The 23,539-nt window shown below is 40.3% G+C and overlaps 2 protein-coding genes across 3 annotated transcripts in view; one reads left to right on the top strand and one right to left on the bottom strand.

Moving 5' to 3' along the window:
• The window catches only part of GPC6 (glypican 6), a 1,199,462-nt gene extending 1,179,059 nt beyond the window's left edge, over window positions 1-20,403 (top strand). For both annotated transcript variants that reach the window (XM_055360577.2, XM_004054645.5), the window contains 2 exons: window positions 5,428-5,603; window positions 16,017-20,403. In XM_055360577.2, the coding sequence (XP_055216552.2) occupies window positions 5,428-5,603; window positions 16,017-16,219 (379 nt within the window). In that variant the 3' untranslated portion in view covers window positions 16,220-20,403. The remainder of the gene's footprint in view (window positions 1-5,427; window positions 5,604-16,016) is intronic.
• A 2,744-nt stretch (window positions 20,404-23,147) lies between these two features.
• Window positions 23,148-23,539, bottom strand: part of DCT (dopachrome tautomerase) — a 140,646-nt gene continuing 140,254 nt past the window's right edge. Inside the window, exon 12 of the mRNA XM_063697469.1 lies at window positions 23,148-23,392. Within this exon, the coding sequence (XP_063553539.1) occupies window positions 23,321-23,392 (72 nt within the window). The 3' untranslated portion in view covers window positions 23,148-23,320. The remainder of the gene's footprint in view (window positions 23,393-23,539) is intronic.

Consider the following 23,539-nt stretch of genomic DNA (forward strand, 5'->3'; position numbering starts at 1 on the left):
TTGTTTGTTTATTTTAAATTATAGCCATCCTAATATGTGGGAAGTTTAAAACTTAGATTTTTAAGAAATCTTCTAGAAGAGGTTGCTGATAGCATAGGCTTGTAGTCCCTTATTTGAGACCCTTGAAACCACATGTGTTTCAGAATCCATAACTTTTTAGATTTCAGAAAATGACCACAGTGAATATGCTATATATTACATCGTACCTCCAGTGGGGTCTGGGGTTGCAATCCACAATCAAACATATTAGTATTTCTGCAGCAAAATGTATTAAAATTCACACTGAGTGAGATAAATGAGGACTATAATTAACCTTGTTTCAGACGAGATGAAGTTTTGCTAACAAGCAGATTGAAGGAAAAAATGGGGGGTCTTGAATTTTGGCACTGCGCATAGGGATTTACATCTACTTAGATGAGTAAAACTCTTAAGCCTGCTTAACGTGAATGAATAGGTAGCTTAGAATTTGAAGAGATGTGTATTGAGTGGAGCTCATTTGTGGCAACAAACAGTACTGAAATTGCTTTCACTTTACCCTTCTCATTGTGCCTTGAGGCAGTAGCAGTCAGGGGAAGAATCATGCACCTGAGAAGAAGCCCAGACCGGCACCCAAGCTCCCCATTTCTCCCCATTCCTCCCTTAGCTCCTACTTGGATTCATGACACCCCCACCAAGCACCACCAGGCTAACCTTCCTTGCTAGTGCCTCACTTCTCAGACCTACTGGCTTTCAAATTTCATTAAATCTTGAGAGTCATGTGACCTACTCCCCCAATATGCAGTGCCTTACATCAAAACAGCTACCAGCATTAACGTGATGATGAGAAATACTAAGCACATTCACATATCAACAGGGTCTTTCTGGAAGCATTGGTTTAACTGTCAGGAGTGATGTTGAATGTTGAGAATAGCGGGGGCTGTGGTTGGCTGCTGGGAAACTTCTGTGGGGATGGTCCTGTTTAATATCTCTCAGATGACAAGAACTGTCAATTCTACCCACAGGGCTGGACGTATCAGCCCTCTCACCCCCAAATTTCCATAGGACTCTTCTACCCTAATCGGTTCTAATGTTTGGATGTAGTCAAGGACACTCACATTTATAATATGCAGTTAGATGCAAAGAAAAATAATTCTGTAAAACTGCCAAAGATTTAATTCCTAGCCATGCTCTTCCAGAACAGAAGGCAACCAAAATGAGGAAGCTGTGCTTGGCCGTTCATGAATGCCACCCACTTGCCCAGGGCAAGCCGCATTGGCAAACCATGACATCCCTGCTCAACTCTCCAGGTTGTCCTCACTTCTGGCTTCTCCCAAGGCTGGATCCACCAGGTAAACTTGCATCCAGCCTTGGAACATGGGCTCTCTGTGCCAAAATCCTCCTTCTATGTCTCCCAGGGATATGATGGTGCAAAAACAGGATGCTGTCATGTCAAAAAACTGTGCAAAACCCAATAAAAGGAATAACATTGTGGGCTCAAAGAGATATCTATTCTTGCAGGACAGGAGCGTTATGTAAAGAAACCAAATGTGAGAGGGAAGAAATAAATGGGCTCATGAGGTCCTCATGCTGAGTGGGGCTTTCACAGACCCTTTCCGGGGGTCGCACAATGGACATCTATAGATTTAGATTCAGGACTTACCTCTGTAGTGACAAAATGACCATTTTTATTTTCAGCTATTTTAGGTTTAAGTTTTCACAATGTCTCCAAAGTCATCTTTTGAATACACCAAAAGGAGAAAAGGCTCTTGAGGACACGGATGCGCTGTTACTTGTTTTTATTGTAAGCAGCTGAGCATCAGTAGGCACAGTTAGAGGCTGGGTTTACTTGGCAGTCTCTTATTGTTCCTGGATGTTCAGACTCCCAAGGGTAGCATTCCCATGTAAGCTATTGCAGTGAGCTTCTGATAAATGACTCTCAGCTAACCATGCAGTGCACACAGCATCTGAAAGAAACAGAGCTCGCCTCTGACTCAGCATAGGTACAGCTGCAGGAGTCATTTCCCAAAATGTAGAGGAGCAATGCCAGAATTGACCATCACCTCTCAGCTCTGGTGTCAGCAAAAGATGGGCTGCACCTGCTATTGTTTATTCCAATAGGCTGTAATAATCAGGTAGAGCTCATGGAGCCTGGCTCATATAATTGCCTGTCAGTAATAGTCAATCCAATGGCATATTTTAGAAGTTACATCAGGAAAACAGTCTCAGGATCAAACAGGAATTTATTTGCATATGAGATATATTAAAAGGCAGGACAGAAGTTATGCTTTATGGCAAAAGAAAGAGATGAGTCCACGGCTTTAAAAATTTCTATGAGGCCATTTTTTAGAGCAGTAAATACTTAGAGCTTCATGGAAAAGAATTTACAATGCACTCTGTGTGTTTTATTATTCATTATTTAGTGAGCATTGTGAAGTCGATTTTGTTCAAGATATGGATGAAGACATGGAGCTTATTCATGGGACCTCTGATTTAAAATGAGTAAACCAATTCATACACAAACACATCAAGCATAGATTCAATACCTGAAAAATAGCTTAAATACCAAAGTTTCTCTGTGTAGTTCTTCTTTTGGAGGTTGATGGATAGAGCTTTTGGTTTCCAGAACTTGGAAAATCACTTGCAGGAAGGGAAGAATTTCAAGCATATGGATATTATGCAAGAATATGTAGATAGGAATAATAAAATAGAAGAAAAGATGTTTTTTGAGCTTTCAAGCAACAACAGTAGAGCAAGTAAAAGAATAACAGTAATGGCAATTAGGTAGGGCTGTCCCAGGCCTGTAGAGGGCCAGAGCTGGATGTCCTGATTCCCTGTCAGACCCAATCTTCATCAATCCACTGTGGCCTCGGCCCTCGAGGACCCTCTACAAGCTGTATCATCTGGGCTCCCTTGCCCACCAGCTTCCAGTTGGATCAGCCGATGGGAGGCAGCAGCTGGAGGTCAAGAGGAGGGACTACAGGGGTCGGGGCATCCTGCCCCGGTCCCCTCCCTGATAGGTCTTGGTTTGGCAGTTACTGTGTCTTTGGGTGCCTCTCTGTGGTATCAGTTCTTGTTCATTCCACTAACAACTTCTTCCCCTTATCCCCTGGGGCCCCCTCTCCTGTAGCCAGCCCCAGGGTGCTTCACCTCTCTGGGCTGGTTTCCTTTAACTTGTCCACACCTTTATAAATAGCGTCTTCTTTAAACTCTCTTTATTACCCCTTTGAGTGTGCCGTCTGTTTCTTACCAGGACACAGACAAATATAGCACCTTGGTAGGAATTAGAAAAACGCACCCAGATGGGTGCATGGAGGTTCATTATGTTATTGTCTTTACTTTTACATGTATTGAAGTTTTCTAAAATAAAAACAGTACCAAAAAGAAAAGAAAAAGGCACGTCTTTTGGTGGATGGTGCCCTGCAGGGGTGTAGCTTGGTGACCACAGAAGTGAGGCTGGACTTCAGCACCAACTCACTCCTGCAGCTTCAAGGGGTGAGTTTGTGCAGTGCACGAAATGCCCAACCAAACCTGGCCCCCTTACAAAAGGGTAGGCAGATCCCTGAAAGCTGGGAAATATCTTGAGGAGAAAGTGAGGATAGGCCTGGGTCTTTAAGGGTATTTGGGACTTAAATGGGAAATTGCACTATGCAAGGAAAACCTGTGGGACAGGAAGGCATAGGATGGCTACAGTGAGTTGACTCTATAAGACAAGAAGGGTCCCTGGAGAGAGTATGAGAAAGTAGAAGTGGGTGGAGACCCTTTGATTGCTGAGCTATAACATGTGAATTCTAGTTGATGATCCTCCAGGCAGTCTGGGGCAGTGTTTCTGCACTGGGGCTCCAGAGCTAGACTGGGAGTAAGTCATGGTTTTGCCAGCTATTAGCTCTGTGACTTTGCACATTTGCTTATTCTCACTAAGCCTCAGTTTTCTGTTTCATAAAACAAGGATAAAATACTCCCCATCTCCTAGATTTGCTGTTGGGCTGAATTTAAAGATGTGCGTCAAAGGTTTACTGCAGTGCCTGGTAGTTATTGGACATTAGCTACTATCCTCAAAAGTTTTTAAAGAGAAGGGTGATATGATGAAAGCAATATTTTTTGAAAATTAATCATACAGCATGTGCAGGATGCTCTAGAGAGGAAAGAATCGTGTTGGGGAGGTCACTTTGAGGCTGCAGGGGGGTGTCTCTCCAGTGAGAGAAATGGGAAATGGGAAAATAGAAGCAAGCACAAGAAGCTCTGTGAGAAGAGGAAGAGGACTGGAAGATGGACAGATTGTGAGAGTAAGGAGTCAGAGAGGGCCCCAAGCACATTTCCAAGATCTTTAGCCCACTTATATAAATATCCCTAGGCAGCTTAGGCAGCTCACATTGAAGGACTGACAATTTTGACATTTTGGTACAAGGGAAAGAAATGTGAAACTCAGAATCATTTGATTTTACCCTTCTGTTTTACTGAACATTGGTAAATCTACCTAATTGAACCCAAGATTCTATTACAAAATAAAAACCCTAATAGACACCTCAATCATTCCAGTAACCACTGCTTACTTCTGAAATGTCCCCAAAGCAGGTTTTTCATATCCAGAATTTCTTCTGATTAAGATCTGAGGTAGGGCCTCTGCAGTTGAGAATGGGCATCCTCACAGAGAACTCTCTTGGATCATATGTAATTTATAAGCCCAGTTCCTACTACCAAAATTAGCAGAACTGAGGAAGGTATCGAATCCTTGACCTAAGCTAACATTTGGGATGGAGGGAGGAAAGAGTCATTAATGTTAAATAGTGGTGATGTGGTTTGGCTGTGTCCCCTCCCAAATCCCATCTTGACTTGTAGTTCCATAATCCCCAGGTGTCATGAGAGGGAACTGGTGGGAGGTAATTGAATCATGGGGGCTGTTACCCCATGCTGCTGTTCTCATGGTAGTAAGTGAGTTCTCACAACATCTGATGGTTTTATAAGGGGCATTTCCCCTTTTTACTTGGCACTTCTCTTGCCTGCCACCATGTAAGATGTGCCTTTGCTCCTCTTCCACCACGATTGTGAGGTCTCTCCAGCTATGTGGAACTGTGAGTCTATTAAACCTCTTTTTCTTTCTAAATTACCCAGTCTCAGGTATGTATGTTTCAGTGTGAGAACAGACTAATACAAGTGGTTTCTTATAGGTCCCCAATTTCGCATTTATTTGTAGGCAGACCTACCTAAGAACTCAGTGCCGTTTAAAAAAAAAAAAAAAACTAGTCTGAGGCTATTTTAGCCACATCTTCATCAGAAAAAATGTATTCCATGTTTTCACTATTTGGCATTTTTTTCCAGGAACTAGATCCAGTTTTTGCCAGGTGTCTTGGCTGACTGTCAGAGACAGTCATCTGGTTTTGCATGGCAGCATCTGGTTTTACAGTTTCTGTGGCATCTCCCTGAGCTGTTCTCTCCCTCTCTGCCTTGCAGATACTTGCCTGAGATCATGAATGATGGGCTCACCAACCAGATCAACAATCCCGAGGTGGATGTGGACATCACTCGGCCTGACACTTTCATCAGACAGCAGATTATGGCTCTCCGTGTGATGACCAACAAACTAAAAAATGCCTACAATGGCAATGATGTCAATTTCCAGGACACAAGTAAGAAAATCCTTCCCAGCACCAGAAATTTTCAAAGTAAAAAATGGTTTTAGAAGATGACGCCCTGACTTTCTTCAAGAGCAATATGCCCTTTTAATTTATTCTCATTCTTCCTCAGGCTGTGATTCTTGTTATAGTCTTTTGGACAGAGAGCTCTGATCCACAAAACATAGGGTATGAATAAAATCATAAATTCCACAACACAAGGAATAATTGCAATGGATTACATTCAGCCATACCAAAGCTGAAATTGAGTTTCATCTACCAGTTGATTCATTAATGACAAAACAGCAAAGTAATTTTTTCACTTTCTCCTGTCCTCATCAGTATTCACATCTGACCCAAACTTCTGCCCTGTTCCCACCAAAAGAAGAAAGCTCAGCAGATTGCTTAGACAAGCCTGAGCTAGAATCTCTATCTTATTCTTTATTAATTAGAGTCTCTACAAATTACTCTACTTCTTGAGTCTCAGGTTCCTCTTCTATAGAATGGGAAGCATCCCTGCTTCAGAGGCTTTTAGAAGCCTCATTTGAGGAGTTATGATAGTGTCTGGTGGGTAGATGTAGCTGACTATATCATTTCCCTCTCTATCCAGCTATGCACATACACAACCCATAGATATTTATATCTGAAATATTGAGAGAAATTGTAAATTAGTGCAATATTACACACGACTATTTCATTAAGGATCAAAGAAGCATCAAAAATGATTTCGAAGACTACTAAGTGAACATTGACATGAAACTATATATGGGTTTTGTCTGAGTAGTTTCAAGATGACCAACTACAAAAAAAGAGTTTTTTCTGTCATTGTTGCTTGTTGCTTTTTCAAAATATTACCCTTACAAAGAGAATTTCCAGGACAAGGATTCTTGAACAAAAGATGTGAAGTTGCCAGTGATTCTGTAATTTGGTCACTGAATGATAAGATGATGCTTGTGTGCTTGGATTAATGAGATAGAAAGAAATAAGTTACAGATAGAAGACCTCAAGTCATTTCAGTCATAGTTATCAGCCTACCAAGTTATCCCCTGCAAATAATTTTTGTGCTTTATTCTATTTTAAAGAACTCAAAAAAATGATTTTCTAAACACAGAATAATTACCAACCCAATGGACGTTATTACTGTAAAATTCCTCAAAATAATCCCATTATCTCTCCTCCTTTTACTAAACCCCTCCTTTCCTCTTCAGAAGAGAACATTACACAGGTTTCAGCCATTGTTGCTTCACCCTTGTTAGCACTTAGCCTTACACCTCTCATTTTATCCATTGTCTTCTCTATTAAATAAAATGCTCTGTTATCTAGAGAGTGGCTGTTGGAATGAATAATTCAAGATACATAAGAATTAGTGGGGGGACAGGAGCCAAGATGGCCGAATAGAAACAGCTCTGGTCTACAGCTCCCAGTGTGAGCAACGCAGAAGACAGTGATTTCTGCATTTCCATCTGAGGTACCGGGTTCATCTCACTAGCGAGTGCCAGACAGCGGGCGCAGGTCAGTGGGTGCGCGCACCGTGTGCGAGCCTAAGCAGGGCGAGGCATTGCCTCACTTGGGAAGCGCAAGGGGTCAGGGAGTTCCCTTTCCGAGTCAAAGAAAGGGGTGATGGATGCACCTGGAAAATCGGGTCACTCCCACCCGAATACTGCGCTTTTCCGACGGGCTTAAAAAACGGCGAACCACGAGAGTATATCCCGCACCTGGCTCGGAGGGTCCTGCGCCCATGGAGTCTCGCTGATTGCTAGCACAGCAGTCTGAGATCAAACTGCAAGGCGGCAGCGAGGCTGGGGTAGGGGCGCCCGCCATTGCCCAGGCTTGATTAGGTAAACAAAGCAGCCAGGAAGCTCGCTGGAACTGGGTGGAGCCCACCACAGCTCAAGGAGGCCTGCCTGCCTCTGTAGGCTCCACCTCTGGGGGCAGGGCACAGACAAACAAAAGGACAGCAGTAACCTCTGCAGACTTAAATGTCCCTGTCTGAAAGCTTTGAAGAGAGCAGTGGTTCTCCCAGCACGCAGCTGGAGATCTGAGAACGGGCAGACTGCCTCCTCCAGTGGGTCCCTGACCCCTGACCCCCGAGCAGCCTAACTGGGAGGCAACCCCCAGCAGGGGCACACTGACACCTCACACGGCCGGGTATTCCAACAGACCTGCAGCTGAGGGTCCTGTCTGTTAGAAGGAAAACCAAAAAACAGAAAGGACATCCACACCATAAACCCATCTGTACATCACCATCATCAAAGACCAAAAGTAGATAAAACCACAAAGATGGGGAAAAAACAGAACAGAAAAACTGGAAACTCTAAAAAGCAGAGCACCTCTCCTCCTCCAAAGGAATGCAGTTCCTCACCAGCAATGGAACAAAGCTGGATGGAGAATGACTTTGACAAGCTGAGAGAAGAAGGCTTCAGACCATCAAATTACTCTGAGCTACGGGAGGACATTCAAACCAAAGGCAAAGAAGTTGAAAACTTTGAAAAAAATTTAGAAGAATGTATAACTAGAATAACCAATACAGAGAAGTGCTTAAAGGAGCTGATGGAGCTGAAAACCAAGGCTCGAGAACTACGTGAAGAATGCAGAAGCCTCAGGAGCCAATGCGATCAACTGGAAGAAAGGGTATCAGCGATGGAAGATGAAATGAATGAAATGAAGCGAGAAGGGAAGTTTAGAGAAAAAAGAATAAAAAGAAATGAGCAAAGCCTCCAAGAAATATGGGACTATGTGAAAAGACCAAATCTACGTCTGATTGGTGTACCTGAAAGTGATGGGGAGAATGGAACCAAGTTGGAAAACACTCTGCAGGATATTATCCAGGAGAACTTCCCCAATCTAGCAAGGCAGGCCAACGTTCAGATTCAGGAAATACAGAGAACGCCACAAAGATACTCCTCGAGAAGAGCAACTCCAAGACACATAATTGTCAGATTCACCAAAGTTGAAATGAAGGAAAAAATGTTAAGGGCAGCCAGAGAGAAAGGTTGGGTTACCCTCAAAAGGAAGCCCATCGACTAACAGCGGATCTCTCGGCAGAAACCCTACAAGCCAGAAGAGAGTGGGGGCCAATATTCAACATTCTTAAACAAAAGAATTTTCAACCCACAATTTCATATCCAGCCAAACTAAGCTTCGTAAGTGAAGGAGAAATAAAATACTTTACAGACAAGCAAATGCTGAGAGATTTTGTCACCACCAGGCCTGCCCTAAAAGAGCTCCTGAAGGAAGCGCTAAACATGGAAAGGAACAACCGATACCAGCCGCTGCAAAATCATGCCAAAATGTAAAGACCATCAAGACTAGGAAGAAACTGCATCAACTAACGAGCAAAATAACCAGCTAACATCATAATGACAGGATCAAATTCACACATAACAATATTAACTTTAAATGTAAATGGACTAAATGCTCCAATTAAAAGATACAGACTGGCAAATTGGATAAAGAGTCAAGACCCATCAGTGTGCTGTATTCAGGAAACCCATCTCACATGCAGAGACACACATAGGCTCAAAATAAAAGGATGAAGGAAGATCTACCAAGCAAATGGAAAAGAAAAAAAGGCAGGGGTTGCAATCCTAGTCTCTGATAAAACAGACTTTAAACCAACAAAGATCAAAAGAGACAAAGAAGGCCATTACATAATGGTAAAGGGATCAATTCAACAAGAAGAGCTAACTATCCTAAATATATATGCACCCAGTACAGGAGCACCAAGATTCATAAAGCAATTCCTGAGTGACCTACAAAGAGACTTAGACTCCCACACATTAATAATGGGAGACTTTAACACCCCACTGTCAACATTAGACAGATCAACGAGACAGAAAGTCAACAAGGATACCCAGGAATTGAACTCAGCTCTGCACCAAGTGGACCTAATAGACATCTACAGAACTCTCCACCCCAAATCAACAGAATATACATTTTTTTCAGCACCACACCACACCTATTCCAAAATTGACCACATACTTGGAAGTAAAGCTCTCCTCAACAAATGTAAAAGAACAGAAATTATAACAAACTATCTCTCAGACCACAGTGCAATCAAACTAGAACTCAGGATTAAGAATCTCACTCAAAACTGCTCAACTACGTGGAAACTGAACAACCTGCTCCTGAATGACTACTGGGTACATAACGAAATGAAGGCAGAAATAAAGATGTTCTTTGAAACCAACGAGAACAAAGACACAACATACCAGAATCTCTGGGACGCATTCAAAGCAGTGTGTAGAGGGAAATTTATAGCACTAAATGCCCACAAGAGAAAGCAGGGAAGATCCAAAATTGACACCCTAACATCACAATTAAAAGTACTAGAAAAGCAAGAGCAAACACATTCAAAAGCTAGCAGAAGGCAAGAAATAACTAAAATCAGAGCAGAACTGAAGGAAACAGAGACACAAAAAACCCTTCAAAAAACTAATGAATCCAGGAGCTGGTTTTTTGAAAGGATCAACAAAATTGATAGACTGCTAGCAAGACTAATAAAGAAAAAAAGAGAGAAGAATCAAATAGACACAATAAAAAATGATAAAGGGGATATCATCACCAATCCCACAGAAATACAAACTACCATCAGAGAATACTACAAACACCTCTACGCAAATAAACTAGAAAATCTAGAAGAAATGGATAAATTCCTCGACACATACACTCTCCCAAGACTAAACCAGGAAGTTGAATCTCTGAATAGACCAATAACAGGATCTGAAATTGTGGCAATAATCAATAGCTTAGCAACCAAAAAGAGTCCAGGACCAGATGGATTCACAGCTGAATTCTACCAGAGGTACAAGGAGGAACTGGTACCATTCCTTCTGAAACTATTCCAATCAATAGAAAAAGAGGGAATCCTCCCTAACTCATTTTATGAGGGCAGCATCATTCTGATACCAAAGCCAGGCAGAGACACAACAGAAAAAGAGAATTTTAGACCAATATCCTTGATGAACATTGATGCAAAAATCCTCAATAAAATACCGGCAAAATGAATCCAGCAGCACATCAAAAAGCTTATCCACCATGATCAAATGGGCTTCATTCCGGGGATGCAAGGCTGGTTCAATATATGCAAATCAATAAATGTAATCCAGCACATAAACAGAGCCAAAGACAAAAACCAGATGATTATCTCAATAGATGCAGAAAAAGCCTTTGACAAAATTCAACAACCCTTCATGCTAAAAACTCTCAATAAATTAGGTATTGATGGGATGTATTTCAAAATAATAAGAGCTATCTATGACAAACCCACAACCAATATCATACTGAATGGGCAAAAACTGGAAGCATTCCCTTTGAAAACTGGCACAAGACAGGGATGCCCTCTCTCACCACTCCTATTCAACATGGTGTTGGAAGTTCTGGCCAAGGCAATTAGGCAGGAGAAGGAAATAAAAGGTATTCAATTAGGAAAAGAGGAAGTCAAATTGTCCCTGTTTGCAGACGACATGATTGTATAGCTAGAAAACCCCATTGTCTCATCCCAAAATCTCCTTAAGCTGATAAGCAACTTCAGCAAAGTCTCAGGATACAAAATCAATGTACAAAAATCACAAGCATTCTTATACACCAACAACAGACAAACAGAGAGCCAAATCATGAGTGAACTCCCACTCACAATTGCTTCAAAGAGAATAAAATACCTAGGAATCCAACTTACAAGGGATGTGAAGGACATCTTCAAGGAGAACTACAAACCACTGCTCAAGGAAATAAAAGAGGATACAAACAAATGGAAGAACATTCCATGCTCATGGGTAGGAAGAATCAATATCATGAAAATGGCCATACTGCCCAAGGTAATTTACAGATTCAATGCCATCCCCATCAAGCTACCAATGCCTTTCTTCACAGAATTGGAAAAAACTACTTTAAAGTTCATATGGAACCAAAAAAGAGCCTGCATCACCAAGTCAATCCTAAGCCAAAAGAACAAAGCTGGAGGCATCACACTACCTGACTTCAAAATATTCTACAAGGCTACAGTCACCAAAACAGCATGGTACTCGTACCAAAACAGAGATATAGATCAATGGAACAGAACAGAGCCCTCAGAAATAACGCAGCATATCTACAACTATCTGATCTTTGACAAACCTGAGAAAAACAAGCAATGGGGAAAGGATTCCCTATTTAATAAATGGTGCTGGGAAAACTGGCTAGCCATACGTAGAAAGCTGAAACTGGATCCCTTCCTTACACCTTATACAAAAATCAATTCAAGATGGATTAAACACTTAAACGTTAGACCTAAAACCATAAAAACCCTAGAAGAAAACCTAGGCATTACCATTCAGGACATAGGCATGGGCAAGGACTTCATGTCTAAAACACCAAAAGCAATGGCAACAAAAGACACAATTGACAAATGGGATCTAATTAAACTAAAGAGCTTCCGCACAGCAAAAGAAACTACCATCAGAGTGAACAGGCAACCTACAAAATGGGAGAAAATTTTCGCAACCTACTCATCTGACAAAGAGCTAATATCCAGAATCTACAATGAACTCAAACAAATTTACAAGAAAAAAACAACCCCATCAAAAAGTGGGCGAAGGACATGAACAGACACTTCTCAAAAGAAGACATTTATGCAGCCAAAAAACACATGAAAAAATGCTCATCATCACTGGCCATCAGAGAAATGCAAATCAAAACCACAATGAGATACCATCTCACACCAGTTAGAATGGCAATCATTAAAAAGTCAGGAAACAACAAGTGCTGGAGAGGATGTGGAGAAATAGGAACACTTTTACACTGTTGGTGGGACTGTAAACTAGTTCAACCATTGTGGAAGTCAGTGTGGTGATTCCTCAGGGATCTAGAACTGGAAATACCATTTGACCCAACCATCCCATTACTGGGTATATACCCAAAGGACTATAAATCATGCTGCTATAAAGACCCATGCACACATATGTTTATTGCGGCATTATTCACAGTAGCAAAGACTTGGAACCAACCCAAATGTCCAACAGTGATAGACTGGATTAAGAAAATGTGGCACATATACACCATGGAATACTATGCAGCCATAAAAAATGATGAGTTCATTTCCTTTGTAGGGACATGGATGAAACTGGAAATCATCATTCTCAGTAAACTATCGCAAGAACAAAAAATCAAACACCGCATATTCTCACTCATAGGTGGGAATTGAACAATGAGATCACATGGACACAGGAAGGGGAACATCACACTCTGGGGACTGTTGTGGGGTGAGGGGAGGGATAGCACTGGGAGATATACCTAATGCTAGATGACAAGTTAGTGGGTGCAGCGCACCAGCATGGCACATGTATACATATGTAACTAACCTGCACAATGTGCACATGTACCCTAAAACTTAAAGTATAATAATAAAAAAAAAAAAATATATATATATATATATATATAAAGAATTAGTTGGCTTGGCTTTGTTCCTTCTCACTCCTCTCTGACCTAAAGAGGTTATGCACATATCAAGCTGCAAAGCTCAGGGAATGGCCAGGAGGCAGAGATCTTACTCCATTTCCCCTCAAAAGGAAATAAAATCAACAATTAAGAGGATCCCTGAGTTCTAACCCAAGCACCAAATGTGGCCCTCTATTTTAGGCTGGTGTCTGTCATACAAACCATTATCACATTTTATAAGCATCAGCATCCTTATTGCTTTGAACATTTTTTAAGTTACTCATCCCACCCCTTAATATTTGCATTTGTGATTCCTTTTCAAAAAGAGATGGGGCCATTATTTTTTCCAGCCAAAATCTCCTGTCATATTTGCTTCCCACATTTTTTAATATTCTAAATCATTTTAATAATATCTCTGTAAAGGTTGTATTACTTCTTGTTCATGACACCAGTGTTCAGAACAATTCCCTTAGCAATTCTGATATCTCTGAATTTAATTAACAGGAATTTTCCCCCTTGTAAAGGCCACTAAAGATAAATCAGAGAAAATGTTAAAAACCTAGTATAGTGTATTGAAGTGATCTTATCTGGTATTTAGATGTCCCATTAAAAAAAGAAACTGTGCTCATTCTCTAATTGTGTCTTTCTCATTCAAGAGGACATTAGAAGAGTCCCTACACTGCCCCAGCTTTACTTAAGTAGCATCCAGCAGCTAAGGATGGCCCTGGTTTCTCAGGAGCAGCTCAGCAGAGCATCACCACTTCGGACTAGCAGGGAGGAGTTTAGGGACATTGGTTGGAAATCATTGAGCAAGTGAGAGAAATAGCTAATGTCCTTACAAAGCTTCCAGTTTCCTGAGCCCTTCCAGGAACATCATTTCTCCTAACAGATAGATGTTATTACTCTCATTTTTACGGGTGAGGAAACGGAGCCTCAGTGAGTCTAACTGGCTTACCCTGGTGCATTTAAATAACAAATGTCAGGGTACATTCCAGGTCGCCTTTGCTGTAGGAACCATGTTTTTTCCATCAGGCATCATTGGGAGCACTGGGTTTGGTGTCCTCGAGCACTCTAGTGATTTGTCTTCACACACTCTCTCCAAGGTCAATATTGTCATCTGTATTTGTTTAAGTGAGGAAACTGCAAAAGTTGAGTAACTGCCCAAAGCACATTTATTTATTCAGCAAGTATTTGTTGAGCACGTGCTGTATGCCAGGGGCCACTGAAGACCTTAGAGGTACAGAAATGAACAGGATTTACCAAATCTCTACCCTCTCAAAGATTATGTCCTCAGTTAACATTCTTGAGAAGGAGATAAACAGTAAGCAAGTGAACAGGCACATAAATAATACCACCTCCAAGCGGTGAAAAGTACTTTCATAAAGCTGGTAATTGGCAGCCTGATCTGGGCCAGGTTTGAGTGACAGCATTTGTCAAACAAGAAGGAATCAAGCCGTGAGAAGTGGGAATAGGGAAGAAAGCAAGTTGGGCAGGAAGGGACGATGCTACCCTGGGTCGACATACTCTGTGGGTACCAAGGCCTTGGTTTCAAGCAGAGAATGGCCAACTGTTTCTGTCAAGGGCCATATATTAAATATGTTAATCTTTGAGGGCCACATCGTCTCTGCCACCACTACCCCACACTGCTGGTCTAACGTGATCATATGTATGTGAACAGGGGTAGTTGGATTCTAATAAAACTTCATATATGGACACTGAAATGTGAATTTCACGTACACTTTTACATGTCATAAAATATTCTTCACTTGATTTTTTTCAAACACTTAAAACTATAAAAACCACCAGGTACAGAGGCACATGCCTATAGTCCCAGCTACTTAGGAGGCTAAGGCAGGAAGATCACTTAGGCCCAGGAGTTTGGGGCTGCAGTGAGTTATGATGGCACCACTACACTCCAGCCTGGGCAACAAAGCCAGACCCTATGATTGATTGATTGATTGATTGATTGATAATAGACTTTATGGATATCTATAAAATATATACTTTTATGTAAATAAACCATTTTGGAGTTATGGACCATACAAAAGCAAGCAGCAGGTCATAGTTTGTCAACTTCTGGTTTAAAGGGAGAAGCTGGCTGGGACGGAGTCCAGCCTTGCTCTCAGGAGAACACAGGTGGGGAAAAGGTGGCCAAAAGTCATATTGAGAGAGACCTCTCACTACTATTGCTGCTGCTCCTCTCATTTCCTATTTGTAGAACTTGTTTTCCTCTATTTTTCTTTTAAAATCCTTTAAAAAGCATGGTATCTTCCTAGAGCAATGGCTCTGAGTATAAAAAGAGCAAAGAATGGAATTTCTTAAACTTAAGTACTGGCCAGAAGAAATGTCTAAGGCCAACATGGTAGGTGTGGCCTCCCCTTGAGTCTGGGGTTCACACATTCCTTGGGTTGCATAACTCAGGTATCAGTTGATATTGTTCTTCAAACACCTATTTCTGTACAGTCCACCCACTCATCACACCCCTGCCTATTAAAAACAATCCTGTTGGGTAGGGTGGGGGACCATGGATGGGGAGATTTTGCCTCCCACCACCATGCCCCATATCTGCTGAGCTCTGTTTCCACTCTTTCCTGGTTGATTGTATTAGTCCGTTTTCATACTGCTATAAAGAACTGCCCGAGACCGGGTAATTTATAAAGGAAAGCAGTTAATTGACTCACAGTTCAGCATGGCTGGGGAGGCCTCAGGAAAATTACAATCATGGTGGAAGGCGAAAGGGAAGCAAAAGACCTTCTTCACAAGGTGACAGGAAAGAGAAGTGCCAAGCTGTGGGGAGAAGAGCCCCTTAAAAAACCATCAGATCTCGTGAGAACTCACTCACTATCACGAGAACAGGATGGGGGAAACCACCACCATGATTGAATTGCCTCCACCTGGCCGCTACCCTGACAGGTGGGGATTACGGGGATTACAGTTCAAGATGAGATTTGGGTGGAGCCACAAAGCCTAAACATATCAGTGGTCTAACTTTCTTTTTCAATCTTTCCACACTAGGTGATGAATCCAGTGGCTCAGGGAGTGGCAGTGGGTGCATGGATGACGTGTGTCCCACGGAGTTTGAGTTTGTCACCACAGAGGCCCCCGCAGTGGATCCCGACCGGAGAGAGGTGGACTCTTCTGCAGCCCAGCGTGGCCACTCCCTGCTCTCCTGGTCTCTCACCTGCATTGTCCTGGCACTGCAGAGACTGTGCAGATAATCTTGGGTTTTTGGTCAGATGAAACTGCATTTTAGCTATCTGAATGGCCAACTCACTTCTTTTCTTACACTCTTGGACAATGGACCATGCCACAAAAACTTACCGTTTTCTATGAGAAGAGAGCAGTAATGCAATCTGCCTCCCTTTTTGTTTTCCCAAAGAGTACCGGGTGCCAGACTGAACTGCTTCCTCTTTCCTTCAGCTATCTGTGGGGACCTTGTTTATTCTAGAGAGAATTCTTACTCAAATTTTTCGTACCAGGAGATTTTCTTACCTTCATTTGCTTTTATGCTGCAGAAGTAAAGGAGTCTCACGTTGTGAGGGGTTTTTTTTTTCTCATTTAAAATAAAAAAGGAAGAAAGAAAATAATTTTCCTTGTAAAATCGGGCCAAACCCCAAGACAGCTACATTTTCAACAAAAAAGCAAACAGAGAAAAATAAATGAACTTTAACACTGTAAGTTCAGCATTGACAGCCACCTCCCAGTGTAAGCTTTTTTGTGACAAATCCGGGTTTACACAATGCTTATGGGGAGAAAGCTTAAAGTTTGTTCTAAATGTAGTGAAAATGCACTGTTGTCTTGGAGGTATCATCTTGCACTCTAACCAAACAACACCAAATTAATCTGGAGGTACTGATACTAAATTTGGAATCCCGTCTTTAATATGAGAACACAAATTACTACAACTCAGTACCTCTGTCTCACTCTGCCCAATTTCAATTTAGTAATGGCACCATTATTCTTAATTCCCTTAATGTCTGTCCGCTGTATCCAATTGGCACAGATTTTCCCTTCATCTTCAATTACTAGTAGCTACCCCCATCAATTCACCTTCCTCAAGAGTCTCAATTGAAAATAATCTTTGATGATACAATCTCTGCTTTTGCCACAGGTTTGACATTAACTAGACGTTTCTGCCCCTGTGCTCATTACCCTCCCAAAACAATAGTTTTTTTAATGAATTGAAACACAATTAGATCCATTCCTGAGTTTTCATTTTTAACTATTTACTTTGTGTCAGTTGGTTTCTGCATCACAAGGGCATTCTCTTACAAAACAACTCACAACAGAAAAAAAAAGTCAAGACAAAAAAAATATATATATAGTGTTGACATGGAGATTTCTTTCACTTTTTTAGTCTTAGTATGATCATCTATTTTTATATCTATGTATATATAAATCACAGATTTTAACTTCTTAATTCCAAGCTCAGGGTTGACACACCTTTGTAAGAAAATGTTTTGTCAACCAGCTCTTCTTGTTTTGTGCTGCTCAAAGAAGGGATTCCTCAGTGATCAGTGAGCACCAAGAATCAAGAAAGAGAACTTTTTATGTATCTAACTGTCCATTTATTAAAAGTTTGCCAGGGCACACCCTTCTGCATGAGTGTGCTTCAGCCTGGGTGCTCCAGACTACACCAAACTCATGGGATGAGCCATTGGTGTGCAGGGCTTTACCGGTGATGGAAACTGTATGTGTAAAGAATGTTATTCATGAAAAACCATTGCTTTCATGTAAAACACCTTCGGCCTACGATTCCTGCCTGGCACTTGGATACATTACCTAACTCAATAGGCCAGTTTAGAGCCACAGCCTAACCTGTTCACCAAGTAGGCCAAAGCCAGGCCTTTCGCTCCCCCTGACAGAGAGAAGCAAAATAAACCAAACTGGGGCTTTATGAATACAGTTGGCTATCCATATGTTTCTTGGTTTTTATGATGCATCTGGAGTAGGGAAAAGTAATGTTTCAAGACACCATAGTAGGCCAGTTACATTTTAATTAACTCATTGACAGTATTGACACATAAATGGTATTTTTCAATCTGTTCTCATCAAAATTAAAATTAGTTATTGATTTAGTTATCACATTTAAGTAGAACACATGTGGCACAATAGTATTAAGTATATTTGAGCACTTTTGCAAGACAGAAAGTATTTACAAGCATCTATTGCTACTTTATGCCTAATGAAATATAAAATGTAGGATGATGAGAGACTTTGTGGCGTTCTTTCATTTAAACCTTTATGAAATTAACCATCTAGTTCATCATTACATACTCCTAGAAAACCATCCATTTCACTGCCCACATTTTGGCTTCCTACCACGAATTCCACATAAGACTTCTCTATGAAGGACCAGTCATTTACATTGCTCATTTCATTCTGTGTTCAGAAGTCAGTATTGTCTTTCTCCAATAATTAAGGTGCAATACAAATTAAATCAACCTTGATTTTCCAGACTATTTGAATAATAACTTGTTTTTATGGATTTAAACTCCAGGTCTTTCCTTTTTAAAATATTTCTGCATTCTCTTTTATGAACTAGATCAGGATGCCTTGTTTTTCCTGTGCTTTCACCCCCAAAAGGTTTTGTGCATGTGTATGAATACACATAATATTAATGAATGTGAACCCATGTTCTATGCACACTAAACACACAGTTAATATATAAACGCCTGCTTCATTTGTTTCAACACCTTCATTATCAATATGATTCATATTGATGAGATATAGTGATGCATAATGAGCCAGGCAGAGAGCCGAAATGATATCAGTTAATGATGTCACAGTGTTAGCACCCTGCATGGATGTGGCCAAAATATCATTCAAGTTGTACTTCCTAGTTTTTATCATCATACTACTATGTCATATGATTTTCAGACTAATTTAACATGAGAAATGTTTTGGCCCTAAAGGATTTCACTTAACCTAGTTACCCTATTTCAGTAAGTATTTTGGAATTCAACCCTCGAATTAATTTTTCTCATTTCAGCATAGTGATAGGGGATGTAATGAGGCTTCATTATTTTTTATGACCTGCCCCTCATTTGCTCTGATGTTCCCTAAATTCTGTAATCATATCATAACTTTTGTTATGAATAGAGAGGAATGGGCTCACTGAAACCTCACACTAGAAATTGGTGGGTGATGCTCATAACTGCAAACACTTAGCTTATTGAAGTGCCTCTATTTACATGTTCTTTAGTTATAATATGTATTTTTCTAACAGAAATACACGTCTGTAATTGGTATATATTATACTTTGTATGTGTCACAACAAAAGCTAAACAGAGGCTAAAGTCTTTAGCAGAGAAGAATGAATTACAAATTTACCAGTAAGAGCTCTGTTTATGGTTCTGTATTGAAGGACAACCATGACAACCTTCTGTCATTTTCACGAAGGCCAAGTTGGTACTTTGATTATAGCCATCGTAGAACATTAGCACTAGAAATCTGTCTCCCTTACAATGACTTACCTAGCTAGCATCAAGTAACTTGTATCACCTGCTTTAAATGTAAGGGATAGAAAATACTATTTTGTCTACACTGAAAAACATTATTATTCATTGATAAGTAGTAATAATTATAAAAGTAACATTCTTTAAAGCAAACACATTGAAAATATTATTACAGGCAGAACCCTGATTTTTAATTTATATTCCCTGCTGCAGACATTAGCCTTCTTTAATTCTTTTGCCATTACATACCTGTTTCGGCTACAGACTGAACACGAACTAAAGTCCCTAAGGAGGAAAAAACCTTAACATATTCCTGAGATGTGATTCTTTTATTACTTCTTTTTGCAAAGCTAATTATCAAATGATTTGATTAAACGTAGAAGCATTAGCAAATGCAAGTTTTACCTAAAACTTGCAGAAATTTAAACACATTTCCATTTACTTACTAACAAACAGACCTGATTTTTATTTAAAAACACAATTTAGCTTTGCCGACAGAAGAGTAAAGGAAACCATAACTTATAAATTTGTAATGTGTTCCTCCTTGTTGGAGACATTAGCCAGTGTTTAGTTTTAGACCAACTTATACAAACAGAGTATTGATTTGTACACATTCTGGAGACTTGCTATATCATGGTTTGCTATGGCACAGACTCAGCTTAGCATGGGGACATTTTGAACTCCATTCAAAGTTGAGTAGTTACTGGAACCTTTGACACTGCCTTGTAATGAGGTACTTCCACGAAAAGACCCCTAACAATGGCATAATAGTGAGGTCTCTCTGTGCATATACATAATATATATGCAGGATAAATGTGTGCACCAATCAAATCTAAAATTTTATGTGACTGTCAAATGAATATTATTTGGGTTAAGATTTTTCATTTCTGATTTGGATAGAAAATTGCTATTAATCTTGTATTAAAATAGTTTTTAAAAATCTACCAGTGCCCTTTCTGCATTTTCTTAATTATTGTCATAGTCTAAATTTCAGAGCCATGGAATTTTTTGTGTTTGAGACATTTTTAGAAGCTTCAATATTAAAAAACAACAACAAACCCCATATATTAAAACAGTGCCACTCTCCTAAGTACACTCAGCATCTGAAATCAGGAACTATTTGAACTTTAGAACATTTAGAGCTTCCCAAATGTATATGGAAAATACTGTAGCTCTGTTCTTTTGTATTGATTTCTTCTCAGAGGATAAATTTAGTGACTTGAAAACTGATGTCAATACTTTATAAATGAGGTCAGAAAATAAGATCAAATGTGAAAAGACTAATAATTTCCCAATTTAGCCAATTGCATTGATTTTTATACTTCTGAAATGTTTCCATCCTCTCAGGCATGCTAAATATTGTATAACCTGCTAAAGATTTATTTCACAAATACTTATTGAACTCTTATTCTCTACAAACCCTGCTCTAGGGGATTTATCACTGGCTGTGAAAAACCACCAGTTGAAAAGTATTCATTCCTTAATGCAGCGAATCATAATTATTACAGATAAATAAGTTATTTCAAGAATGATCTTATAAATAAAGGAACCCATACAAACAAAGGTACCAAGAATACAGCATTTAACTGTAAGAAATACTGTGATTTAGCTCACATTATTACTCTTTTGGTTTTTATTGAGAAAAGTGACTATTACAAAACAATTAAGGAATGTTAGAATAATTCCATCTATAAGACCAAAATATAACAAATTTTATTTGGAAGCAACAGAAACCAATTTATCGGGCAGGAAAAACATCCAAGTGGTTTTAGAGAAATAAATGAAACCAGACACTTTTATCAGGTAACAACAATATTTATTTTAATTTGCTCTTTGGATAAGCGGACAGGGATATAGTTAAAGTATATGCACAAAGGTGGTAACAGAATTATATTGATTTAAAAAATCCAACTTGTAAAACAGTGGCAATGAGGGATAAAGTGTTTTTGTATCTTGAGAGCTAGAAACATGCAGGCACAAATTTAAGTCTGTTTAAATAGACGCGGACAACTGACTTAGTGCAGACACATTTCCATTCCATAGACACACTTCTTTGCTGGTGTAAACATGTGGCCAAACATATTTTGCTGGCTCATAAATAGGGCATGCAGCAAAGCCAGGAGGAATTAGATGCCTGCCTTTATAGCCTGCTTAAGGAGTGCAAGCTCATGTATACCTTGAAGCATAAAGCAAAACGAGAAATTGGGAAAATGGGACTTTTACCCTGTGAATGCTCAAGTTTGGAGAGAAGGTGAAAGAAGGATTACACACTGGATTCAAGAGAGCAGAAGAATATTTACCTTGACTAAAGCCACCTTCCCTTTAATAAGAACAAGCATCTGTGGATTTTTTTAATTAAAACAAAATTACTGACCTCAGCAATTATTCACTTTTTCAAAAGATATATAATGAGAAATCATCCCATGCCAAACAGTTCTGGGTGCAAGAGCAAGACACTAAAATTTCCACCCTCTCCCTTTAGTGAGGAAGAGACAGACAACATGTAAGCCAATAAATGAACCACGAAGATTCAGAAAGCGAAAGGTGCCATGAAGGAATGAAACAGGAAATGGGATAGCGACCAGGAAGGAAACTCTCCTTTAGGTTAGTGGTCCAGGAGAGCCTGGGGTGATGGAGCTGTGATGAATGACAGGGAAAGAGACAACCATGAGCAGAGCCGGGGATAGAAATTTCCAAACAGAGAAAGTGCAAATGCAGAGATCTCAGTTCAGGAATGACCTGTACTTCAGTGTGACTGCAGTGAGGTGCTGAGCGGTGAGATGATTGAAGAGCTGACTTTGGGAATTATCCACTTTTTTTCAAAAGATAGATAATGAGAAATTATCGCATGCCAAACATGGTCCTGGGTGCAAGAGCAAGACGCTAAAATTGGGGCAGCCATGTTAAGCCTAATGGCCAAAGCTATGGTCTTATCCCCTGGTGAAGCCAGAACCCTAGTGGGACACAGCAGCCCTGCTGGTCGCACTCACTAACATTTTTTTTTTGGGGGGGGGGGGGGCAGACGGAGTCTCGTTCTGTTGGAGTCTCTCGCTCTGTCGCCCAGGCTGGAGTGCAGTGGCGCCATCTTGGCTCACTGCAACCTCCGTCTCTGGGGTTCAAGCGATTCTCCTGCCTCTCAGCCTCCCGAATAGCTGGGATTACGGGCGCCTGCCACCACGCCTGGCTAATTTTTTGTATTTTTAGTAGAGACGGTGTTTCACCATGTTGGCCAGGCTGGTCTCGAATTCCTGTCGTCGTGATCCGCCCGCCTCAGCCTCCCAAAGTGCTGGGATTACAGGCGTGAGCCACCATGCCCAGCCATATTTCATCTTTATAGCATCTCTATGATATAAACATAATAATGCCCATTTTATACTGAATAAAATGAGACACAGTGAAATTAATAACTCACCCAATCACACTAAGAAGGTCATGATATGAACCCTGATCTGTAAGAACTGGACAGAAAAATGAAGGTATTAATACATAAGAATAAGTTTGTTTTTGTTGTTACAAATTCAATTATCCAAGCGTGCTCTGAGTATTGACAACAAGTGTGCAAATTGGCAACAAGTGTGAAAACAGGAATCCACAGATTTCTATTAGCATAAAGGATATATGTGAAATTTTAATTCTGAGATGGAGTTGCTTTGTGTCTTAAATTTTTTTCAAAATTAAAATCCTAAGTAAATAAATGACTGGGGACTCTGGGTTCTTATGTAGTCTTGAACTTGCAGCCACCTTGAAACAAAGCATGATCCCTAAGACAGAAACACGCATCAAGCCCGCTTCCCCTTGTTCGTCAACTCGGCTTAGACACCATATTCACAGGAAGCAAATTAGATATCAAATTCACAGGGCTTAGCCCAACTCCCAGTGACTCTCCCGTATATTAGCCGTCTGTAATTTAACTCTTCTGATGGTCGAGTGGACCTAAAATATAAATCAAAACAGCTCAACAATTACCCAACTCAGATAACTAGTTTGGCAGCTTTGTAAACTACACTGACTGTTAAAACATCTTATAAAGTACTGTAACATTGAACAGCCAGCCCAATCAAAGTCCTAGTGAGGGCTTTC

This window comes from Gorilla gorilla, chromosome 14 (assembly GCF_029281585.2).
Source record: "Gorilla gorilla gorilla isolate KB3781 chromosome 14, NHGRI_mGorGor1-v2.1_pri, whole genome shotgun sequence".
Lineage (NCBI taxonomy): Eukaryota > Metazoa > Chordata > Mammalia > Primates > Hominidae > Gorilla > Gorilla gorilla.